General features: G+C 38.4%; 1 protein-coding gene across 1 annotated transcript in view; it reads left to right on the forward strand.

Moving 5' to 3' along the window:
- The first annotated feature begins 5,324 nt into the window (after nt 1-5,324).
- The window catches only part of DDHD2 (DDHD domain containing 2), a 30,379-nt gene continuing 12,300 nt past the window's right edge, over nt 5,325-23,403 (forward strand). The window contains exons 1-14 of the mRNA XM_007934984.2: nt 5,325-5,544; nt 6,239-6,429; nt 6,877-6,966; nt 7,804-7,924; nt 9,657-9,746; nt 11,094-11,229; nt 16,412-16,620; nt 16,928-16,995; nt 17,802-17,924; nt 20,443-20,538; nt 22,061-22,189; nt 22,295-22,450; nt 22,706-22,808; nt 22,946-23,116. Of these exons, the coding sequence (XP_007933175.1) occupies nt 5,325-5,544; nt 6,239-6,429; nt 6,877-6,966; nt 7,804-7,924; nt 9,657-9,746; nt 11,094-11,229; nt 16,412-16,620; nt 16,928-16,995; nt 17,802-17,924; nt 20,443-20,538; nt 22,061-22,189; nt 22,295-22,450; nt 22,706-22,808; nt 22,946-23,116 (1,903 nt within the window). The remainder of the gene's footprint in view (nt 5,545-6,238; nt 6,430-6,876; nt 6,967-7,803; nt 7,925-9,656; nt 9,747-11,093; nt 11,230-16,411; nt 16,621-16,927; nt 16,996-17,801; nt 17,925-20,442; nt 20,539-22,060; nt 22,190-22,294; nt 22,451-22,705; nt 22,809-22,945; nt 23,117-23,403) is intronic.

Genomic DNA, 23,403 nt, shown 5'->3' on the forward strand with positions numbered 1-23,403 from the left:
TATTCTTTCTCATAGCAACCCTGGGGGGCAAAGTAGAACTGCCCCATAAGGCTGTTTGTTATCTTTACAGAAGCAGATTGCCACATCTTTATCTCAGGGAGCAGCTGGTGAGTTTGCACTGCCAGCCTTTCATTGAGCAGCCGAGTGCCTAACCAGTGTAACACCAGGGTTCCTAATATTTACTAAAGTAATGTTACATGGGAAGAAAAATGGTCACAAGGTTAAAACTATTTTCATAATAATACTAAGACCTAACTTGCCTTTTTTGTTATGTTGACATTTTCACTGTCGATGCAATGGTGGGAAAAATTGCTCGCACCTTAGCATGAATTAAGACAGTGGGACCAAAGTGTACTGACAGTCACTGTATTCTTCACTGCTATTCACCCATAATAAAAATATGGCCGTTTCACTTAAGGATATCATTGATGAAGCAGTAAAAATGATTAATTTTATTAACTCCTAACCCTCAAGCTCACATCTTTTTCATATTTTATGTAGCAAAATGGTTAGTATACATAAAATACTTCTACACACCAAAGTACAGTGGTTGTCTCTTGAGGAAAAAGCACTTGAGCAATTATGTGAATTGTAAGCTGAACTAGCTGTTCTTTTTTCTTGGAACACCATTTTTATTTGAAAGTATAACTGACAGACAAAACCTATGATTATTTACTCTTAAGTATTTAACAGACCTTTTCTTGAAAATAAAGCAAACTTGTCACTTCAAGAAAACAACTGACAGTATTTGTTGCCAATGATAAAATTTGACCTTTTATGAAAAAAAGTAGGATTTGGGAAAACTTGTATCCACTACTGTGAGCTTGATAGCTTTCCGATATTCAAAAGACTTTTCTGATGAGATTGGTGGTGATTTTTAAATAAACAAATGTGATTTTTAAAATACTGTATCATGAAATGTGTCAACGTTTGGAAGATCTGCATAGCTCAGTGAACAGTTAATTTTCTAAATGACCAATGCATGATGCTATAAATCAAATATAGGTAAAATACACATTCAAAATACTAGATGAACCAATGGATTTTCTTCAAGTATCAGAGTACAAAAAGTTCACTGATTTGTTTTCAGATTCCACATTGCAACTCACTTTTAGGAAACTACCACTTGTGTGTCACAGAACTACCCGGCTACACTGCATGTAGGAGCTCTGGTAGCATAGTGGCTAAGGCACTTGATGCTAACCAGAAGGCTGGCGTTCAAACCTACCAGCCACTCCTTAGAAGGTAGGCTGGGCAATCTACTTCTGTAGTGATATCATATTGCCTCAGAAACCCAAGGAAGGGTTGCTATGAGTCGAGTCTGGCTCAATGGCACGTAACAACAACACGACAACCACTTGTTGAAGGACTCCTGGTAGTGCACTGGTTAGGTATGCAGCTGTTAACGAAAGGTCAGCGGTTTGAACCTAACAGCCATTCCTTGAGAGAAAGATGTGGCAGTCTGCTACCACAAAGATTTACAGCCTTGGAAACTCTATGGGGGCAGTTCACCCCTGTCCAACAGGGGTCACTATGAGTTGGAATCAACTTGATGGCAACGATACCACTTGTTGAATTTTAATGAAGTATCAAAAGAGAATATCCACAATTATCTGAACAGGCTATTAAAAAAATATTGCTTCTTTCCCAACTATTTGAGCAAGGCTAGATTCTCTTCATAAACCTCAGTCAAAATAAAAATTTTAACAGATTGCAGAACCAGATACAAAAATCCAATGGTTTTCAATTAAGCCAGACATTTAAAAAATTTACAAAAATTTAAACTTATAAAAATTTTAAGCAATGCTGCTATTCTTTTCACTAAACATTATTTTCACCTATTTTTGTTTTTGAAAAGAATTATTTTTCATATTTATGTTTACACAGTTTTATTATTGATATTTTTAATGAATAAATTTCTCAGTTTTAACTTCAAATAAAGTAGATAATAATAGATATGCCAAAACCCATTGCCATTGAGTCAATTCTGATTCATTGTGACCCTATGTGTTATATAGAGTAGAACTGCTCCATAGGGTTTCTTGCCTACAGTCTTTATGGAAGCAGAGTGCTAGGCCTTTCTTCCACAGCACTGCTGAGTTGGTTGGACTACTAACTTTTAGGCTAGTAGTTGAGTGCAGACTGTGTGTGCCACCCAGAGACCTATACAGGTATAACCTACATAAATGATACTCTTTAGGGTCCTCAGTAATTAGAGTGAAAAGGGTCTTGAAACCACAAAGCTTGAAAACAGCCAGTATAAAGGATACAGTGGGATTTGGAGATGAAGAACCTAAATTCAAATTCCATTTCTACCACTTAATTGATTTTATTAAGTTATTTAGTGCAGTCTCTGAAGTCAGACTGTGTGGGTTCATAATTTTTGTTCTACCATTTGCTGGTAGTGTGACTTTGGGTGAGGATAACAATTGTACCTACTTCATCATATTGGGGTATTTCTAAAATGGTTACAAAGTTCCTAGAACATTTTAAGAGCTCAGTAAATATTTGCAACCATAATTTATCTACGACAGTAGTAGTCAACAGGATCTTAGAGAATGGGACACAGTTCTGGCTTTCTTCATCCTCTCCATAGAAAACAGAAGGTATTTAAATAAAAAACTCACTGCCATCCAGTCATTGCGACTCATAGCAATGTTGTAGGACAAAACAGAACTGCCCCACAGGGTTTCCAAGTCTGTAAATCATAATGGAAGAAGACTGTCACATCTATATCCAAAAGAAGGGCTGGTGGATTGGAACTGATTACCTTCCAAATAGCAGGAGCATTTAACTGCTGTACCACCAGGACTCCCAGAAGCTATTTAGGCATTACTAGTATGAGAGAAAGGTATACCTAAACTTGTGGCTATTTGTGTATGACTTGTAAGAGAACTAATGCGTTATAAAAATTATCCTCTTTCACTTTCCTTTTTCTCTGTGTATAAAGAAAACAAAACTGAAAAACATTCCCTGAACCCTTGTCCTATAATAGATTTAGAAAACAGGGAAGTATCTTATTTGAAACCCAAAGGAATACAGGTCTTCAGAAAACTAAATGCTCCGGAGACCTGGCCAGGGCTCAGGATCATCACCATGAGAAATTCATTTAAACTTTTCACCTCAGTTATGTCATCTTTGGGCAAGAGCATCTCATCTCCAACCTCCCTTGGCGGTTTTAAATCATGTCAAGTCCACCTCTACATCTTTTAAGGGTACCTTTGCACAGTTGTGGCCCACAACAACAACAACAAAGTCCAAATAAATACAAGGGGGGAGGAGGAAAATCCCGAGATGAAGAGTCCTTGATTCTTGTCTTCCTTTCCTTTTTTACTTTGTAAATGCCAACAGTATCTGTTCACCTCAGCACCCAGAAGTGGAGATCTGGTCAGAGGTAGCGCCTCCTAGTGTAGTGCCCTACGCTCCTTTTTATCCTTTCTTCTATGTCTCATCAGGGACGCACATCCTCGCGTCTCCCATGGGCTCCTGCACTATTCACGGCGCATCAATAGGGTTAGCCCGAGTGCCACCGGGGGCAGGCGACCTGTTTTCCCGTCTGTTAAGTAAAAAGCAAGACTGGATGATTTTTGAACAGAAATTCGAAGTATTGCCTTACACCTATGATGTCTTAATCCCCATTTCTGCCTTTTAAAGACGTCTGGTTTAGACGCACCTCATCTCAAAAGCGAGAGCACACAGCAAATACCACCACCCTCCGGCTTTGCGTTCTAGCTCCCTGCCCGCAGGGAAGAGCCACATCTCGCGCTATTCCCTCCACTTCTCGCGACACTTCATACCAGTACCCCTGCGGCTCTCCGCGCCCACGAGTCACTGTCTAGCTGAGACTTAACCTATCTTATCTTTGCTCTCTGCAGCCTGGCCCGCTGGGAGCGCGGTGGAGCTTGGAGTTCGGCACAAGCCCGGCGGGGCCACAGACTCCACCCTGCTCCGCTGCTCCCTGCCGGGGCTTGGGGGAAAGGTCGCCGCCGGGAAATGTTGTGCCCCTGCCTGCCAAAGCAGGAGCTCTTGAGAGGCAACGGGGCTGCCGGGTGAGTGAATGACGGCGCTGCTTGGAGGCCCTGTCTGGGTGCCAGCTGGAGGCACTGCTGGATGGGAAGACGGAGACGGAGGAGGATGCCTAGCCCGAGGCCAGGGTGGAATCTGGGAAAAATAGCGGCGGGGAGTGGGGGTGACCTCAGTGCTGGGGAAACAGCCAAGGCCCCCCGTTTGTATCGACTTGCACCGTAGGGCGCTGAGAAATTATCTCGTTTCCATTGGCGGCTCTCCCTCCCGGAGGTGGAGGGCGCAGAGGACAAGTCTCCGAGCTCTGAGGCCCCGGGGGTGGGCGGCGGGAGGCATGGGGTCGTAGGGAGAAGCAACGCGCCCAGGTGGCCGAGGTACATTTGTGCTTGGAAAAGGGATAATGTAGCGGGAAGGATGGAGAGGTTTGCTCAGAGAGAGGCCAGGTGTTTGCCATTCCATTGTGCTGCGTGCTGAGATACCCCTAGTCTTGCTTACTCGCCGCAGAAACGCGTAAGAGTAAACTTTTGATGCCTGAGTGATGGTGGGAATGTCGAATAGTGTCAGTGTTGAAGGAAGAAAAAAGGAAACACACAGGTGAGAACCTTCTTTGAGGGATGGAGGCCCTTTAGGGCACTTGTAACTTTCACCTGAGACTTGGACTCTGTGTGTGTGCCTATATGGTCTGAGTGGGTGTGCAGTGCTGCAGTGGCCTGGAGCAAGTTTTCGTAATTGGCACGCAGTCCCTAATTAAATACGATTAAGTACACTTGAAGGATCAATCAAGAACCTGATTCTTCAATGAAAAGTGTTTTCAATATTTTAAGAGTCCAGTAGTTATGTATATGTGTAATGATGGAGGCAGGGAGCCTAAAACCTAGGTGCTGTTAGGACATGGCACACTAACTTGGTTGGAGTAAATAGTTTAGCCTTGGCACTGGGTGTAGGTTGGAAATTGGGAGACAATGTTGTGTTGCAACCAAGTTTTGACTGCGTATTACTTGTGATTCTTGGTTTGTTTTATAACATTGACTGAAACAGTGCAGTTTTCTGAGAGAATTGAGAATTTAGTCTGTGCAAAGTGGTTGCTCTGGCTAGATGTATTTTGTTCTAAGTCCTCTTAAAATCTGGTTGCTAATTTCTGTTATATTTTATTTTAAATTATGTAAGCCCTTAGAATTTTTTTTTCTTTCTGAAAATGACTTCTCTTAAAATGATTAGTGTTGTGCCAACAATTACCCTTTTAATAGAAGGAAAATCATTTTCCTGATATTTTTCTTTTAACTTGTCTTTTAGAGAGCGGAATGTCATCAGTAGAACCACACCAGGAACAATTGTCCCAGTCAGATCCATCTCCATCACCAAACTCATGCAGTTCCTTTGAGCTAGTTGACATGGATGCTGCCAGTTTGTACGAACCGGTTTCTCCTCATTGGTTTTACTGTAAAATAGTAGATTCTAAGGAGACATGGATTCCTTTCAACTCTGAAGACTCACAACAGCTGGAAAAGGCATATGGCTCTGGTAGGGTGGAGATGATGCCAAAGACTATCATCTCTCTCAAACTGTAATAGTCCTTATGGTGAACTTTATTAAAAATAAATTTTAGATTTTTCCAGCTAAGTGATCTCGTAGCATACGTTTATATGGAAGTTTTGCGTTAGCTCTGTATTTTGAAAAAGTACCTGTTGTAATTTCTGCATCTATCCAATAGTATTTATTTTGTTCTAGCCTTTGTTTCAGATCTGTTTTTTTTTTTTTAAATAAAGAGTACATGTGTATAGGAGGGAGGATGTCTAATCATAAAAGAATGAATTTTCTAACTTTTCAATTGTTTCTTATAAAACAAGAATGGTGTTAGTTACCACTACAGCATCATGATGGTCATTAGTTTACCTTTTAGTCTTTCAAGTAAAATAATTCAGAGATCTTCTTGTGTTTTTTATTTTTTTTAAAAAAGGGACACTACTCTTTCTCAAAAGAACAAAGCCGTGTTTTGGTAATATATTTCATTAAAAGCAAGAATGTATTTCATAATCTGTAAAGTGGATAGTGAACAAAGATAACAATTAAATTCCATTTTATTTAATGTTTAGCCAAAAAAGAAACTTGTTCATTTATATATTTTGTAATATTATTTAGAGTCTATCTCAGCATTACATTTTGAGGAGTTTATCGTAAAATATATACTTCTTTTCCCCCTCCCAATTTTTGATAGGGAACGATTGTAATGGGAGAGTTGTCCCCACTGATGGGGGCAGGTATGATGTTCATTTGGGGGAGAGGATGCGGTATGCTGTATACTGGGATGAGCTAGCATCAGAAGTAAGACGATGTACCTGGTTTTATAAAGGAGACAAAGACAATAAATATGTGCCCTACTCGGAAAGCTTCAGCCAAGTGTTAGAGGTAATGCTGCTACATTACAGGGTAAAACCTTTCTTAAGGCTCTTCTCTCATTATTTTCTTCCTTTGTTATCTTTAATATTTTCTTCCACTTGTGACTTATTTTGTAAAATTTCCAGAATTTGTTCTATCTGCGTCATACTTTATAGCATTTGTTTCTACAAGTTAGTTTCAGGATAAGGTAGTTTTCTTTTCAGATTTTAAAATACTGCAGAAACTATGTCTTTTTCCCCAATGGTGATTTTTGTTGCTACTTAAACCATGACCACAGGATTGATCTTTTTAGACTTATTTTCCTTGCCCTGAAAACTGTCTGAAATTTGCGTTCTTCAAATTGGAGGTAGGATATTCTTATTGAAATTCTTGTTAATCCAGCAGTATTCTTGTGAATAAGTTCAGTTTTAATAGAGAAGCTGTTAGAGAAATTAATGAAATGTGTTTTCTTTTAAGGAAACTTACATGCTTGCTGTAACTCTGGATGAATGGAAAAAGAAATTGGAGTCTCCCAACAGAGAAATCATTATCTTACACAATCCAAAGGTAAAGCGAATTAAAGCATTTCTCTAATGTTGGAATGAAAGGTTAATTGTTGTTGTTGTTATGTGCCATCAAGTCGGACCCGACTCATAGCGACCCCTCCTTGGGTTTCCGAGGCAGTATCACTAAGGAAGTAGATTGCCCCATCTTCCTTTCCGAGGCAGTATCACTAAGGAAGTAGATTGCCCCATCTTCCTTCCGAGGAGTGGTGGGTGGGTTTGAACCGCCAGCCTTCTGGTTAACAGTCAAGTGCCTTAGGCACTAAAGGTTAATTACGTCAAGGAAAACCAAGGTTCAAATTGGTTCATTCAATTTGAACCCCTTTCTGAGAATTTACATTTCTATAAGAATCTATAGGAATTACTTGGGGATTTGTTAAAATAATGGTTCTGATTCAATGTATCTGGAGTGGAAATGTAAATTCTCAGCAGGGGGTTAAGTCAGAATGAAGCCCTGAGAAAAACTTGGTTTCTCTTTCCTAGGAATTCTACTTGGGATAATCTTTGACAAATTTCACAGTGTGTTCACAATTATGAAAGTTAAAAGTTGCAGCCACTTTACCTCACTCATCTTACATGAAAGAATTTTCTTATGGAAAATTGTACCATTGTAGATTAAGAAAATCACACATTATGTGGTCATATCTGCCATGTATAGGAAATCGTTGGAAGATCTGTTAGCCTGATGTATTTGAGGGTTCTCATTTCGAGCTATGAGTTGCATGTTGAAACTCCAGTTGAGATTTGACTATGTATTGACATAACCCTTACCCTTCAAAATGTATATAGAGAGGTGATTGTAATGTAGATATCTGTATTGCTCTGATCTTTTCTATTTAAGCTCATGGTACATTACCAGCCAGTCGCAGGGTCTGATGAATGGGGTTCAACACCCACTGAGCAAGGTCGACCAAGAACAGTGAAGAGAGGGGTTGAGAACATTTCTGTTGACATACATGGTGGTAATGTTAATCATTTATTCCTTCTTATCTTTCAGTATACTTCTTTTGTGGTGGTTGTTGTTTATACCTTAAATTGTGACGTTTTTCTATGGACTTTCATTGCCTCAAAGTTTAAAAATAACCTTTACTTATGGGTTTAGTCAAAATCTTTAGTCATATGGGTTTATTCTGAGTTAAGATTAGAATCACTTCATCTATTAAGAATCTTAAAGATGTAAAGATATTGCTAAGTTAAGTACATAGGGTAGGGTGCAGTAAGAATTTGGCAGTACTACTTAGGAAGTTATTAAGTACAGATGACCTGATTTAGTCAATTCTAAGAAGTGTGATTTTACCTGATAAATTAGAAATTTATTCCTGGTAACCCTTGTCGTAGAAGGACAACTATTTCTCAGTAAGACCTTAGTGATTACCCATTGCTATCTAGCTAGATTATTTATGGTTGGTTTCATAATATGCTTACCTGGTTATAAAATTCCTTTTATCTCACACTGGAGATGATTTGGTGGTAGTTTTTTTTCCTGGACAAAGTCTTAGATTAGATTTACTGAAATTTAAAAAGATGAGAATTTAAATTCGCTTCAAAAATACACCAGCGATTCTTGGCGTAATTGATAAAAGTGGAATGTTAGATCAATGTTGAATTGCCCAAATTCAGTAACCATACTGTGGTTATGTAAGAGAATATTCTTAGGAAATACGTGTTAAAGTATTAAATGATTTAAGACACGGTTCAGAAAAATAAATGTGTATGTGTGTAAGCCAGGGCTTGGAACTGGTTCATTCTGGGTCAACCCCCTGCTGCGAATTTATATTTCTATCCCAGAAATACTGAATCACAATCTACACTTTAACAAGATCTCGTGTGTGTGTGTGTGTGTGTGTGTGTGTGTGTGTGTGTGTGTATGTGTGTGTATGTGTGTGTGTGGTGTGCGTGCACACGCAGCGGCAGCAGCAGCAGCAGCAGGTTGTCAACCAGGAATGAACCAGTTCAAAGCCCTGATCTATGCACATATATAGATATAGAGAGAGAATAATCAAGCAAATATTAATTGAATGTATGTAAAGAGCACATGAGTATTTCTGTACCATTCTTTTTCAACTTTTCTGTAAGTTAAAAATTAATTCAAAGTAAAAAGTTAAGAAAACTGAAAATTTTTCTCACAGATTTATTTCAAGATAAATTAGAAACAGTAAAATCACTGTTTTCACTAAGTAGTTAAATATAGAACTAGTTTATGCCTTTTAAATTATGTTTAATTTTTTTTTTTAAACATAGTCATTGTCTTGGTTATCTAGTGCTGCTATACTTGTGGGTAGCTTTACCAAACAGAAATCTATTTTCTCATGCTTTAGGAGGCTAGAAGTCCGAATTCAGAGCAAAAGCTTTCTCTCTCAGCAGGCTCTGGAGGAAGGTCCTTGTTTCTTTGAGCTTTTGCCCCTCAGCAGTCTTCCTGTGGTTTAGCATCTACCCCTGTCTCTTCTCTTTAGTGCTTATTTAATCTCTTTAATATCTCAGAAGACAGTGATTCAAAATATACCCTATGCTAATCTCACCTCATTAACATAACAAAGACAACCCATTTGCAAATGAGGTTAGGAATTACAGCACAGTTTTGGGGAGACAATTCAATCTATCACCCATATTTATAACTTATTTATTGTGAATGTTTCATTTTAGAATACATGACCAATTCTATAGAATAATTTTTCTTTTTAATTTCATTTATAGGGGAACCTTTACAAATAGATCATTTGGTTTTTGTAGTCCATGGCATTGGACCAGCTTGTGATCTTCGCTTTCGAAGCATTGTACAATGTGGTAGGTTTATAAAGCCTGTGAGATTAGATCATTTAAGGGGAGTGTTAGTTAGTGTTCCTATTAGCTGAGATAAAGTGTTATTTTTGGTCGGTTGGCTTAGCTGCATAATAAGATTTGGAGAGCTAAAGACAGGTGGCCTGGTAGTAAAGCTTCCCAGCTTAGACCTAAAGTGCTAGTAAATTCCTAAGGCTCATAGTTTATACTCTTAAATAATAATTCTTGAGTGAATAAGGCCTTAACACTGTAAAATCTTTTATGAGGTGATGGTCCTATTTCTAACCACTTCAAATGTAAAGGGGAACATAGGATAATATAGTTTAAATAAATAACAAGCTTCAGTCACTTTTGTAATTCACACTGTGGTAAACCTCTTGATATTCTAATTAATAGATTTAAGTCATTAGTATAACTTGACTTTGAAAGGTGGAGCTCTCTAAAACTCAATAGTATTCAAAGTCTAATTGTCCCAATTAGGAAGTCTTAAATTGTTGCATCATAATCCTAAACATAAATTAGAATAGTATTTTGGAAGGTTAAGATTGATATGATATGAATTTCAAACAGCAATGGTTTTGCTTTTCTTTTTTTAAATCCAGAATATTGGGTGATGGTTGTTTATATCAAACAGAGATTTAACTACAAGACTTACTGAGAGGTAGCCATGTGATTTTTTCTTTTTCCTTTTTAAATTGGTAAACTTCCCATGATACAGTAGAAGCTTTGAAGTTAACTTTTCTTTCAATTAAATGTTTTATATGGTAATACGGAATTCTGAGTAAAAGAAACATCTTCTATGTGCACTAATAATTTTTCCTAAATAGCACTTGGCTATTTTTGACTCAAGGAGCTCTGGTAGCATAGTGCCTAAAGCACTTGACTGCTCACCAGAAGGCTGGCGGTTCAAACCCACCAGCCACTCCTCGGAAGGAAGGTTGGGCAATCCTACTTCCGTAGTAATACTGCCTCGGAAACCCAAGGAGGGGGTCGCTATGAGTCGGGGCCGACTTGATGGCAAACAACAACAACAACAGCATTTTTGACTCAAGTCTCAATACTTTCTAAGGAAGTATGTTGTTGTTATGTGCCATCCAGTTGGATCCAACTCATAGTGACTCCTCCTTGGGTTTCCGAGACAGTATCACAACGAAAGTAGATTGCCCAACCTTCCTTCCAAGGAGTGGCTGGTGGGTTTGAACTGCCACCTTTCTGGTTAGCAGTCAAATGCCTTAGGCACTACACTACCAGAGCTCCCAAGGAAGTATAGTTAGAGCAAAATTATGAATTATATGATCCTAATTCTGTTGATTCATTGGTTCACTGTTAATGCAAAGATAATTTTCTTTGTAGTTAATGATTTTCGCAGTGTTTCGTTGAACCTGCTACAGACCCATTTTAAGAAAGCCCAGGAAAATCACAAGATTGGGAGGGTAGAATTTCTTCCAGTCAACTGGCACAGCCCTTTGCATTCTACTGGTGTAGATGTGTGAGTAATACCTTATACCTCTGAATTATTAACTGTGATTATATTGTGTTTTGTGTTCACTAATATGCTTAGGGACATTTCTGGTTTAGCTGATTATATATTTAAAATTTTGTTCAACGAAAACTTTTTGTGCTTCTGTGTCCTTTTCTAGAGATACGATATTAAATGCTGGTCAGTCCTTTGAAGGAGCTCTGGTGATGTGGTGGTTAATACATTGGGCTGCTAACCAAAAGGCCAGTGGTTCAAACTCACCAGCCACTCCATGGGAGAAAGATGAAGCAGTCTGCTTCTATAAAGACATAACAGCCTTGAAAACCCTATGGGGCAGTTTTATTCTGTGTATGGGTCACTATGAGTTAGAACTGACTTGATGGAAGTGGGTTTTTGGGTTAGGAGTAAAGAGCAGCCTGTATCTTCCTCTTGTAAGCCTTGCTGACTCATTCGTGTATGTTATTGAAGCTTCATTATTTATTTATTTCAATTTTTATTGTAATTTGGGTGAAAGTTTACAGAGCAAATTCATTTTCTGTACAGCAGTTTGTATACATTTTGTTTCATGACATTGGCTGCAATTCCCCACAAAGTAACAGCTTCCTTCCTACTTCCTCTCCATAGGTATCTCTTCCCTATGTCTTTCCCTCCCAAGCACTGCCACCCCTGGAATTATCTCCCTGTGCATACACTGCCCTTCTGTTCTTCCATGATTGCTCACTCCAAGTAGTGTATCTACCTAACGTAAATGTTCAACCGATATGCCTGTCTATTATTTGGCTAGAAGCCACAGGAGTGAATTCATTTCCAGACCTGAAGGGCAGCAAGGGGCCATAGTCTCAGGGGTCTGTCTCACCAGTCTCTAGCACATCAGCAAACCTGTTTTTTTTTTTTTTTAATGATTTTGAGTTTTGTTCCACATTGTTCTCCTACTCTATCCCAGATCTCCTACATGGATCTCCCTCCTAGTGGTTGACAGTGGTAGCCAAGTACCATCTAGTTCTTCTGGTCTCATGGTCATATAGGGTGAGGATCACATGGTCTGCCAGTCCCTTGGACTAATTGTTTCCATATGTCTTTGGTTTTCTTTATTCTTCTTTGCTCTGGACAAGGAGAGACCCTCATTGTTGCATCTAGATGGCCACTTGCAAGAAGCTTCATTATTTCTTTTGCATTAAAGCCAATCATTGCTTTTTTCCCATCATGAATAAGCATTTCCATCTTCAGATGTCAAAAGCCTACTATACCTCAAGAAGTCTGAAGTATGTTTTTGTTCCTTTTGTGATTATATTTGTGATACTTGTCCAAATTAAGGAAAATGGGAAGGAAACCCCCAAACATTAAATTATTAGGACTCATAACTTGAGGTCTGACTGGTTTAATAACTTTGAAATGATAGCCTTCTTAAGTTAGAAGCCTCATGTTTTTTAAGAAGAAGGAGGTTGCCTTTATATCAAGGAAATCCTGCTATGTGTGACTCTCCAGGGAGAAGAGATGTGTTCATAATACAGTTTTAGGATAGAAGAAGAAGAAAAGTTGCTTCTTTGGAAGAATAGAGGAAGTGTGCCTTATTTTTCACAAATAGCGCACCCACAGAAATGTTGAAATTATGTAAAAGTAAGTTCTGGCATGGCACACCTATGAACATACCGTACGTGTCTCATGATATTTCCAGAAGTGAATTTTGGCCTCGTTCACCCTCATTTGATAGTCTGAAAGTGTAACTTTTGATCCTAATTGTATCATAAAGGTATGGGGAGGAAAAAATAAAGCCATACTCACTGCCATAGAGTCGATTCTGACTCATAGCAACTCCCGCTGGATTTCCGAGGCTGTAAATCTTTATGGAAGTAGATCGCCCCATCTTTCTTCCATGGAGCAGTGTGATCAAGAAGTCATGGATCGAGTTTGGTAGTGCTCTGGTAATGGGAAAATAAACAGTTGAAATTGCGTGTTTTCTCTGTGGTAGTTCGCAGCTGGGCCTGAGAGCCATGGAGTGCCTTGTAGCCCATCTGCACTCAGGCGTGTCATGCCAAAGTTGGTTGGAGGGTTGGGCTGAGGGCGGTATGTGGGGCTGCCATAACCTGAGCATGGCTGGTCCTGTGGTGGGCAAGGGCCATTGCCCATACCTTTCTGGGTTCCATGGTACTGGCCCCACATGAAGCCAGATGGCATCATAGTGCAGGTGTAAGAGTGTACTGCCCAGCCTCGTCCATGTGAGGAACCTGTGACCCACCCCTCTGTGCCCGCAGCTCTTATGTCTACTGCTTGATGTCTGCATGGGTGGGAGATTCAAGCTGCCTGAGTGCAGCGGCTGGCCAGCTAGGTGGTGGGTGGAGTGTGCACAATTGCAGTACACCAGCCTTGCCTGCCTGAGTGGCCTCTCCTGCCTGGAGAGTGTAGACCTGTGCATCTCTTGGGCTGGGGCTAGTTACCCTGGAAAGGGCTGTTTTGGGGACAGAAAAAATGATTTCTTCCTGCATTAGAGAAAGCAGTTTGCAGAGCAGGAAGAAATCTTGGTGGGACAAGGGCTGCTTCAGGAACTCGAGGGTAGGTTAGTGAGGGTCTGTTGCTGGAAATCAAACCTCTGTGTCAGTGGACACCAAGACAAAGACTTAACATTAAATCCATTGGACAGGAAAAAAAAATGAAATGAAAATAATCAACGTGTAAAGAATATGTATTGGTACAGTGTAGTTATGAACATAACACACAGGGTTGCATGTGTTACTTGTGTAAAAATAACAGTAGTTAGCATTGTTGCCATGCTGATCCTGGAAATGGACTTACTGATTCTAAGTCTCTCAATTTTTAATAGTCTATGATTTTAGCATGTTCCATGTACCACATGCTCCATTGTGGTGTTGCTTTTACTAGGTAAGGAATCTATTCTTTCACATTTGAGTTGATGCTAAGATGTTACTAAGGCCACATTAGCTCTCTTTAAACCACAGAAGCTGTTGAATCATTGAAGAATCTCTCTGGGAGTTTTGAGAAAGCTTTAATTGGAAGGTGATTTAGACTGTCAGCATGGTGTTCCTTTAGCAAATATGGGTTCTGTTTCCTTTTGGCATCTGGCATTCTAACTGTTATTATGCTTTCTGAAATTCTGTATTGAGAGAGAAGCTTGATCCTTTTATTATTTGCCTTGTGATTAAAAAAAAAAGTTAATGCTGAGAATTTTAGGAAAAACTTCTTGTATCTGTTTTTAAAACTTTTTATTATAGAGAATTTTGAACATACAAAATAGGGTATATGTATCTCACTCATTGCCGTTGAGTCATTTCCAACTCATGGTGACTCTTCCTAGGGTTTCTAAAGCGGTATCTTTATGGAAGCAGATTGCCCATTCTTCCTTCCAAGGGGTGGTTGATGGGTTTGAACTGCCAGCCTTCTGGTTAGCAGTCAAATGCCTTAGGCACTGTGCCACCAGAGCTCTCATATGTGTGTGTGTGTGTGTGTGTGTATGTATGTATGTCAATGAATCTCCATGTACCAATTACCCATCCCCAATAGTCTTCAACCCAGTGCCTGTTCTGCCTCATCTGTACCTTTATACCTCTATCTACTGTTTCCTCAATATTATTTTTGAATCAACTCTTAAAAATCATATAGTTTCATCTATAAAAGTTTCAGTTTGTGTATCTTAAAGATAAACCAAAAACTCACTGCCATCGAGTCAGTTCAACTCATGGTGACCCCTCCTTGGGTTTCTGAAGCAGTTGTTGTTGTTGTTGTTATGTGCCTTCGAGTCGGCAGTATCTCTATGGAAACAGATTGCCCAGTCTTCCTTCCGAGGAGTGGTTGGTGGGTTTGAACCGCCAGCCTTCTGGTTAGCAATCAAATGCCTTAGGTATTTTAAAAAATACATAAACATACACCATTATCACACTGAATGTAGTTCTTTTTTTTAAAAATGCATTTTATTGAAATATAATTTATGTACAGTGAAATACACAAAACTAAAGTGACATGGGTCAATGCATTTTTTTTTTTTTGCAGTCCCTCCCTCTCCTCCACCCCCCCTGCAACCAACAAAGAAAGTTTCCCTCCATATATAAACCTTTCCTTGACCTTCCACAACAACGAACTAATACTATATTTGTCCTTCTGTGATTGACGTATTTCACTCAGCATAATGTCCTCCAAGCTCATCCATGTTATGTGGTGTTTTGCAGACTCTACACGCATAGCATTCCATTGTGTGTATGTACCATAGTTTGGTCATCTACTTTTCCATTGATGGGCACATGGGTTGTTTCCATCTTTTTGCTATTGTAACTAGTGCTGCAATAAACATGGGTGTGCATCTATCTGTTCCTGTCCTGGCTTTCACCTGTCTAGGATATATACCCAGTAATGGGATTGCTGGGTCAAATGGTATCTTCAATTCCAGCTTTCTAAGGAATCACTCTACTGCTTTCCACAGTGGTTGTGTCACTTCATAGTCCCACCTGCAGTGTATGAGAGTCCCAATCTCTCCACATCCCTTGAACATAATTCTTTTTTTTTTTAATTTTTATTCTGATTTGGGTGAAAGTTTACAGAGCAAATTCACCTTCCATACAGCAGTTCACACACACCCTGTCTCATGACATCGACTACAATTTACCCCAATGCTACAGCTCCCCTCCCCCTGCCTCCTGATAGTTACCTCTTCCTTGTGTCCATCCCTCCATGCACTCCTGCCCCCCAAGCTGTCTCCCCGTGCATAACCAGCCCCTTTTTCTCCCATCCTTAAACATAATTCTTAGTATCATCAATATCTAGTCATTGTTCAAATTTCCAATGATCTAATAAATGTCATGATATATATACGCACAGATGTACACACACACAGATATATTTTTAAATAGGGTCCAAATAAGGTCCCTAAATTGTGTTTAGTTGATATGTCTTTTAAGTCTTTTTTATCTCTCAATTACTTCTCCATCTCTCTTATTTTCTTGCAATTTATGTATTGAAGAAACTGGGCTGGTTGTCTTATACAGTTTTTAGAACTGAATTTTGCTGCTCACATCCCTTTGGTGATATTAAGCATTTCCCTCTATCCTTTGTATTTTCTATAAATTGATAGTTGTTGCATATTATATTTGAATGCCTAATTCTAAACTTGAAGGCTAAGCTAACTCAGAGAAGGCTGTGAAATGTATTTAGGTTTTCTGCTGAAAATATCCTTCCTTTTTTTCAGAGATCTACAGCGAATAACCCTGCCCAGCATTAACCGTCTCAGACACTTCACCAATGACACAATTCTGGATGTCTTCTTCTACAATAGCCCCACCTACTGTCAGACTATTGTGGACACAGTTGCCTCTGAAATGAACCGAATATACTCACTTTTTCTGCAGAGAAACCCTGATTTCAAAGGGGGTGTATCCATTGCTGGTCATAGTTTAGGTAACAAATGAGTACTCTGTGTCAAGTGAAAACTGTCATATTTTCACAACACTTGTTTTTGAAGCTCAATTTTTTTTTTTTTTTTAAATCAGTATCAGATTCAGAAGTCTAGAACTTCTTCGATAAAGATAATTCTTTGATAAAGAATTTGGAAGGGTTGGGATGGTGGTGGTGGATTACAACAAAAGAAAGACTGCTTGATTTGTAGATTTGTTTACAGGGGTAATTGGCCTGTTACTTTGTAAAAGACAGTCACTTAGTGCTAATGCTTAGAAATTGTTCCTTCTTTCTTCTATTTTACTTATAGGTTCGCTTATATTGTTTGATATCCTCACAAATCAGAAAGATTCTTTGGGGGATATTGACAGTGAAAAGGTAATTTAGATGTTCAGATAGGTTCTCTTGTAGTATTCCTTACGTTTTTAGATTTTAGGCTTATTTTTTGTTTTTGGCTGTGTTTAGTCTTCTATTAATTTACATTTATTTTAACAGACTTGTATTACTCCTGTCATTCTTGGATAATAAAAGCAAGATAGTAATATGCTTCTATATATTGCCACATTCCAAAGTATTCATAGGTATCTTATTTTCTATTATAAATATGTATTTCTGGTTTATTATTAGAAATACAGAATTGTTGGAGTAAAAAAGAGTTTGCATATGAAGAAGTGAATGAATTGGATGCAAAATAATCTGATTTATAGAATTTCTGTTTTAAAGCAGAAGGGGACTTGCTATTTAAACATATGTTTTAGTAAAACAGAGTCCTGTAAGCACTTAACATCTGTATTACTTTTTTGGGACTTAGCATGTACGACCTTACGTTTTTTTTTTTCCCCTTTTCATGGAAGTGTCCTATTGTTCCTGTTGAACCATGAGTTCTTCCCCAGGGCAGGGGCTTTCGCTAAAACTGTCTTGTGGCTTAGGCACTGCTTTGCTAATCAGAGCTCAGTAAATGTCTGTTAATGATGATGAAGAATATTTTGATAATCATATACTCATTCATTTATTTAAAAGCATAGTAAGTCTCAACTGAAGTTGTAGCAACTTTGATCACTCACCTTTCAATTTATATTTTGTATAAATTTATCTAAACTTAAGATACATCTCTGTTAATAAAAGAAATAATTAAGGAAAACAAATGAATTTAGAAAATGTGAGTTTTACAATTTCATTTTTAGGCATCGCTAAATATCGTTATGGATCAAGGAGACACACCAACACTAGAGGAAGATTTGAAGAAACTTCAGCTTTCTGAATTCTTTAGTATATTTGAGAAAGAGAAAGTAGATAAAACAGCTCTGGTAAAAAGAATCTTTTTAAAAACTTTATGCTGTTTCATGTCAGTATTTTTACTGCTTATCTTCTTTTTGCTATTTACTAAGAGCCTGCCTTTTAGTAGCTATTGAGTCATAAATACTTTGTTATCATTGATAATTTTTTTTAATTAATACGTTTTTTAATTACATGAAATGATCTTTGCTGTATGGCGATGTCAAAGTTCAGAATGAGCAATAGCATTATACATATAATGATAGGCAATGACTACACAGCTCATCTCAGAGTATGAGAGCAATAACTAATACTATAAATGACCATGACTTATTCCATCTCTTATTTTGTATTATACTTTCAAGAGCTCTGCTATTGATATTTGTTTGCCACTTAATTTTTTTGTACTTTTTTCTGGCTCGTGGTATCTTCGTTTATTTGACAGATATCTAGTGAATGTGTACCGTGATCAGGTATACCACACCAAGTCTGGAGACAGAGTAGTGAATGAAACAGATATTGTCCCTGTCCATCATGGTGTTTGTTGTTTAGTGGGGAAGACGTGTATTAAATAATCACGCAAACAACTAATTAGTCATGATAAGTGCTAAGTAGGGAAAATACACAGTGATATAATGATATAGGATAGAATGAACTAACCTAGTCTGGGAGGGTAAAGGCAGGTTTTCCTGATAAAGTGAGTGACACTGAAGTAGAGATCTTTATTATTAATCTACTCCATACTTCTTTGTTTACTGTTTGTCCTCATTGCTTGTGTCTATATAATCTTTCTCAGAAAGGTGATAACTGGCTGTTAGGTGAGGATGAGAATCAAGAAGGCTTTTTCTTTTTTTTTTTATTAGGATTTGGGTGAAGATTTACAGAATAAATTCACTTTTCATACAGCAGTTCACATATACTTTGTCTCATGTCATTGACCAAAATTTATAATGCAGCAGCTCCCCTCCCACTTCCTCCCCATAGTTACCTCCTCCCAGTGTCCATCCCTTCATACTCTTCGAGAGGCCCATTGTCTGCCAACCCTGTATATGATCTTGGATACACTCTCCATTTAGACATACATAATTGTTTAGCTTGTTCACCCATCTATCCGTCCCTATACCCATGTTTGCTTTCATTAACAACTCAGTATTGTATTTACAAAGGGGTTCATATTTGTTGTTTGTACTGCCCATGTAACTCTCTCTGTCTTTCTCATCCTCAGTGCTGCCATATTGGTCACTCACATTTGGTACATTGCCCTTCTCTTCACCCAAATCAATATTTATCTCTATCTATCTAACAGCATTCCCTCCCCTTCCCTCCCACCCCTGGTAACCAACAAAGAAAATGTCCTCCAATATATAAACATTTCCTTAACTTTTACAATAACGGACTAATACAATATTTGTCCTTTTGTGACTGACTTATTTCGCTCAGCATAATGTCCTCCAAGTTCATCCACGTTATGCGGTGTTTTGCAGATTCTACATTATTCTTTAGCGTTGCATAGTATTCCATTGTGTGAATGTACCAAAGTTTGGTTATCCATTCCTCAGTTGTTGGACATCTAGGTTGTTTCCAAGTTTTGGCTATTGTAAATAGTGCTGCGATGAACATCGGCGTGCATATATCTGTTCTTGTTATGGCTCTCACTTCTTTAGGGTATATACCTAGTAATGGGATGGCTGGGTCAAATGGTATTTGTATCTCCAACTTTTGAAGGAATCGCCATACTGCTTTCCACAATGGTTGTACCATTTTACAGTCCCACCAGCAGTGTATGAGAGTCCCAATCTCTCCACAACCTCGCCAGCATTTGTTATTTTCTGTCTTGTTGAACTTTGCTACTAGTGCTGGAGCAAGATGGTATCTCATTGTTGTTTTGATTTGCATCTCTCTAATAGCTAATGATCGTGAGCATTTCTTCATATGTTTGTTGGCCGCTTGAATATCCTCCTTGGTGAAGTGTCTGTTCATGTCTTCTGCCCATTTTTTAATTGGATTGTTTGTCTTTTTGTTATTGAGGTGTTGGAGTGTTCTATAAATTCTAGAGATAAGTCCCTTGTCAGATATGTTATTACCAAATATTTTTTCCCAATCTGTAGGTTCTCTTTTGACTCTTTTGGAGAAGTCTTTGGAAGCACATAAACATTTAATTTTTAGAAGGTCCCAATCATCTGGCTTCTCTTCTGCTGTTGGTGCATTTTGAATTATGCTTGGTAGTCTATTTATACCAAATATTAGGGCCCTTAAGTTTGAAGGAAGGCTTTTTCTGTCATAAAGTCATTATTATGTACAAATATGTCTATTTTTTTATAATAACATATATTACTATGCATTGATACTGTGATATTGGTACTTTTTATTCATCTTAAGGTTCTTTTGTGAATAAAATAGTCTTTCCTTCTTGAAGTTATTAATGATCATGTATCACTAGGAAGCTAGAGCAATATAAAGTCAAGAACAGCAGAAAGCCTTGGGGTCAGGGCATTTAGTATGTTTTGTTTTGCCTAGAAATAATTAAGACATTTTGTTTTCTTTGCCCAGGGATTATGTACAGACAAAGATCTTCAGGAAATGGGGATCCCCTTAGGACCAAGAAAGAAGATATTAAACTATTTTAGGACTAACAAAACTTCAATGGTATGTGCTTAATATTGTTTGTTAGAACAAATAATTCTTTGACCTGCATGTGTATACTCATCTTTGTGAGATAAATACTCTGAGGAGCTAAGCAATTTTAATAATTGGTCTTTGGCTTTCTTTGTAGAAATTAAACATTTCTTTATCTGTGTTCTTAAAAATATTATTTGTATCAGAAGTGTTATCATCCCTGTACTATTCCCACCATTTTGTTTTTTTCCCCCCTTTCATTTTTAAAAAAACAACCCTTTTTTCTTAGAGGAAAAGAAAAACCTCAAGAAATTTCATTGGGATATAATATACATGGTATAAAATTTACACATTTAAAGTGCACAATTTAGTAGTGCAATTTAGTATGTTCAGCTTAACCATCAACCAGTAAACCAGTTACTGTCAAGTTGATGCCAACTCATGATGACCCTATGTATGTCAGAGTAGAACTGTGCCATGTAGACTTTTCATTGGCTCATTTTTTTGGAAGTAGATTGCCAGGACTTTTCCCCAAGATGCATCTGGGTAAACATCAACCTCCAGCCTTTTGTTTAGCAGCCACACATGTTGACAGTTTGCATAATCAAGGAACTCTTTGCAACCATCACCACTATCATATTCCATAACACTTCCATCCCAGCAAAAAGAAACTCCGTACCCATTGGCAGTCACTGCCCACTCCTCTCTTCCCGAAGCCATGACAACCACTAATCCAGTTTCTGAACCTGTGGATTGCCTATTCTGGACATATCACATAAATCAAATCATGTGTCTTGTGTGACTAGCTTCTTAATTTAGCCTATTATTTTCAAGATTCATCCATGTTATAGCATGTATTAGTATTTCTGCCATTCAGTTTTTCTTCTTCTTGGCCACTGAGTGCCTTTTCATACCCAACTTTTTAGGAGGTGTCTCAGTTCTTATTTAAATCGTCTGTTCTTGGCCCAGTATTTGCATCATTTTCTTACCACAGAGACTTGCCTAGATGAGAGGGGCACAGCATTTCATAGAACTACTAGCAATCCTCAACATTGCTTCCCATGATGCTCTGCTATTGTTTTCTCTCATGGTGGTTGCCAAAAGTTTCAACTGCTGTCCAGCTAGTTGTGTGGAACTTTTGTCATCTTGAAGTGTAGGAATGTTAGTTTATACTTTAAGGCAACTATTGTTTTCATCAAGGAGCTCTAGTGGTGTAGTGGTTAAGGCATTTGGTTGCTAGCCGAAAATCAGTCGTTCAAACCCACCAGCTGCTCCTGCTTCTGTAAAGATTTATAGCCTTAGAAACCCAATGGTCACTATGAGTTGGGATTGAGTGAGTCTGGCACTCAATTGAGTGGCAGTGAGTTTGGTGGTTTTTTGTTTTTGGTTGTTTTCATTGTCTATATCTTGTTTTCTAAGGGTCTTTCCCTAGATTTGTAGGCTACCATTGCAAAACTTTCTCAAGTATCTTTTCAAACCAGCAGAAAACTATGTAACTCTCTAGTTATATTTACTACATAGCAGCTCCACAGAACTGCTTTTTATTTTTTAGGGTATTAATAGACCAGCTCCACAATCAGATTCAGAGATGAATATGTCTAACATCCCCAAAGATTCTGAGTTCTGCAGTAATATTGGTGATACCAGAAATGGTGACTTTCTGAATGTTGGCATTGGGCAGGTAACAATACTAATTCCCTTTGGTGGTTTTATGCCTGTCATCGGTATGGCAGGAACTGGTGTGACTTTTTTATTAATGAGAGATGCTTTTATTTCCTCATGCCAGGTATCTGTAAAATACCCCCGGCTCATCTATAAACCAGAAATATTCTTTGCCTTTGGATCTCCCATTGGAATGTTCCTTACTGTCCGAGGATTAAAAAGAATTGATCCCAACTACAAATTTCCAACATGCAAAGGTTTCTTCAATATTTATCACCCTGTAAGCATTGTACAGCTATTGTGATTTCACCTGAATATTACGGCTTTTTGGTAAATAGCACGTAATTTTCTGTGATGTTGACTTGCCTTTTTTTCTGTACTATTCTGTAGTGATGAGACAACTTACACTGTTGATCTGAAAGTATTGTGGGAGAACACACATACCTTTTCCTAGCTAACTTGTGAATACTCTTGCTTTAAGGTATACAGGTTGTCTTCAGCAGAGATAAATGTAGCTTTTATTTTTCTTACGTAGTTTGATCCTGTGGCCTATAGGATTGAACCAATGGTGGTCCCAGGAGTGGAATTTGAGCCAATGCTGATTCCACATCATAAAGGCAGGAAGCGGATGCACTTAGGTAAGTTTACGTACAAAACTTGGTAATTCTGGACCTTCTGGCCAGTGCAAACGGACTGGACTGTACTAGTTCTATTCAGCTATTGGGTCTGCAATGCTTTGTAAGCTATTTAATGTCTTTACTTACATGTGTTTTAGAACTGAGAGAGGGGTTGACCCGAATGAGTATGGACCTAAAGAACAATTTGCTAGGCTCCCTGAGGATGGCCTGGAAATCTTTCACCAGAGCTCCATACCCTGCCTTACAGTCTTCAGAAACTGAAGAAGAAACTGAAGCAGAGGCAGAATCAAGTTCAGAGAAGGCCACTGGTCAGTGACACTGTACACGTTGATTTCCTTCATTGGGGCAGATAAGGGCTTCTTGGTGTGGAGTTCTTAATCTCCTAGGGCCTTCATTTCCCCCTTTTTACTCTGTAGGGCCTACTTCATGGGTGTTGATGGGCTTTTAGCTCTTCCAGCCTTTTCTGTCATCTAATAGCTATAAATTACAGACAAACAGTTATTTATGAGGAAAAATGCTAAGAGAAACTAAGCATCTCATGTCTAGGCTTTAAATCATTCTCCACTTGGGAACTGTGGGGGTGATGTTAGGAGCT

Source organism: Orycteropus afer, unplaced genomic scaffold (genome assembly GCF_000298275.1).
Source record: "Orycteropus afer afer isolate SDZICR_OR568_19922 unplaced genomic scaffold, OryAfe1.0 scaffold00024, whole genome shotgun sequence".
In the NCBI taxonomy this organism is placed as follows: Eukaryota; Metazoa; Chordata; class Mammalia; order Tubulidentata; family Orycteropodidae; genus Orycteropus; species Orycteropus afer.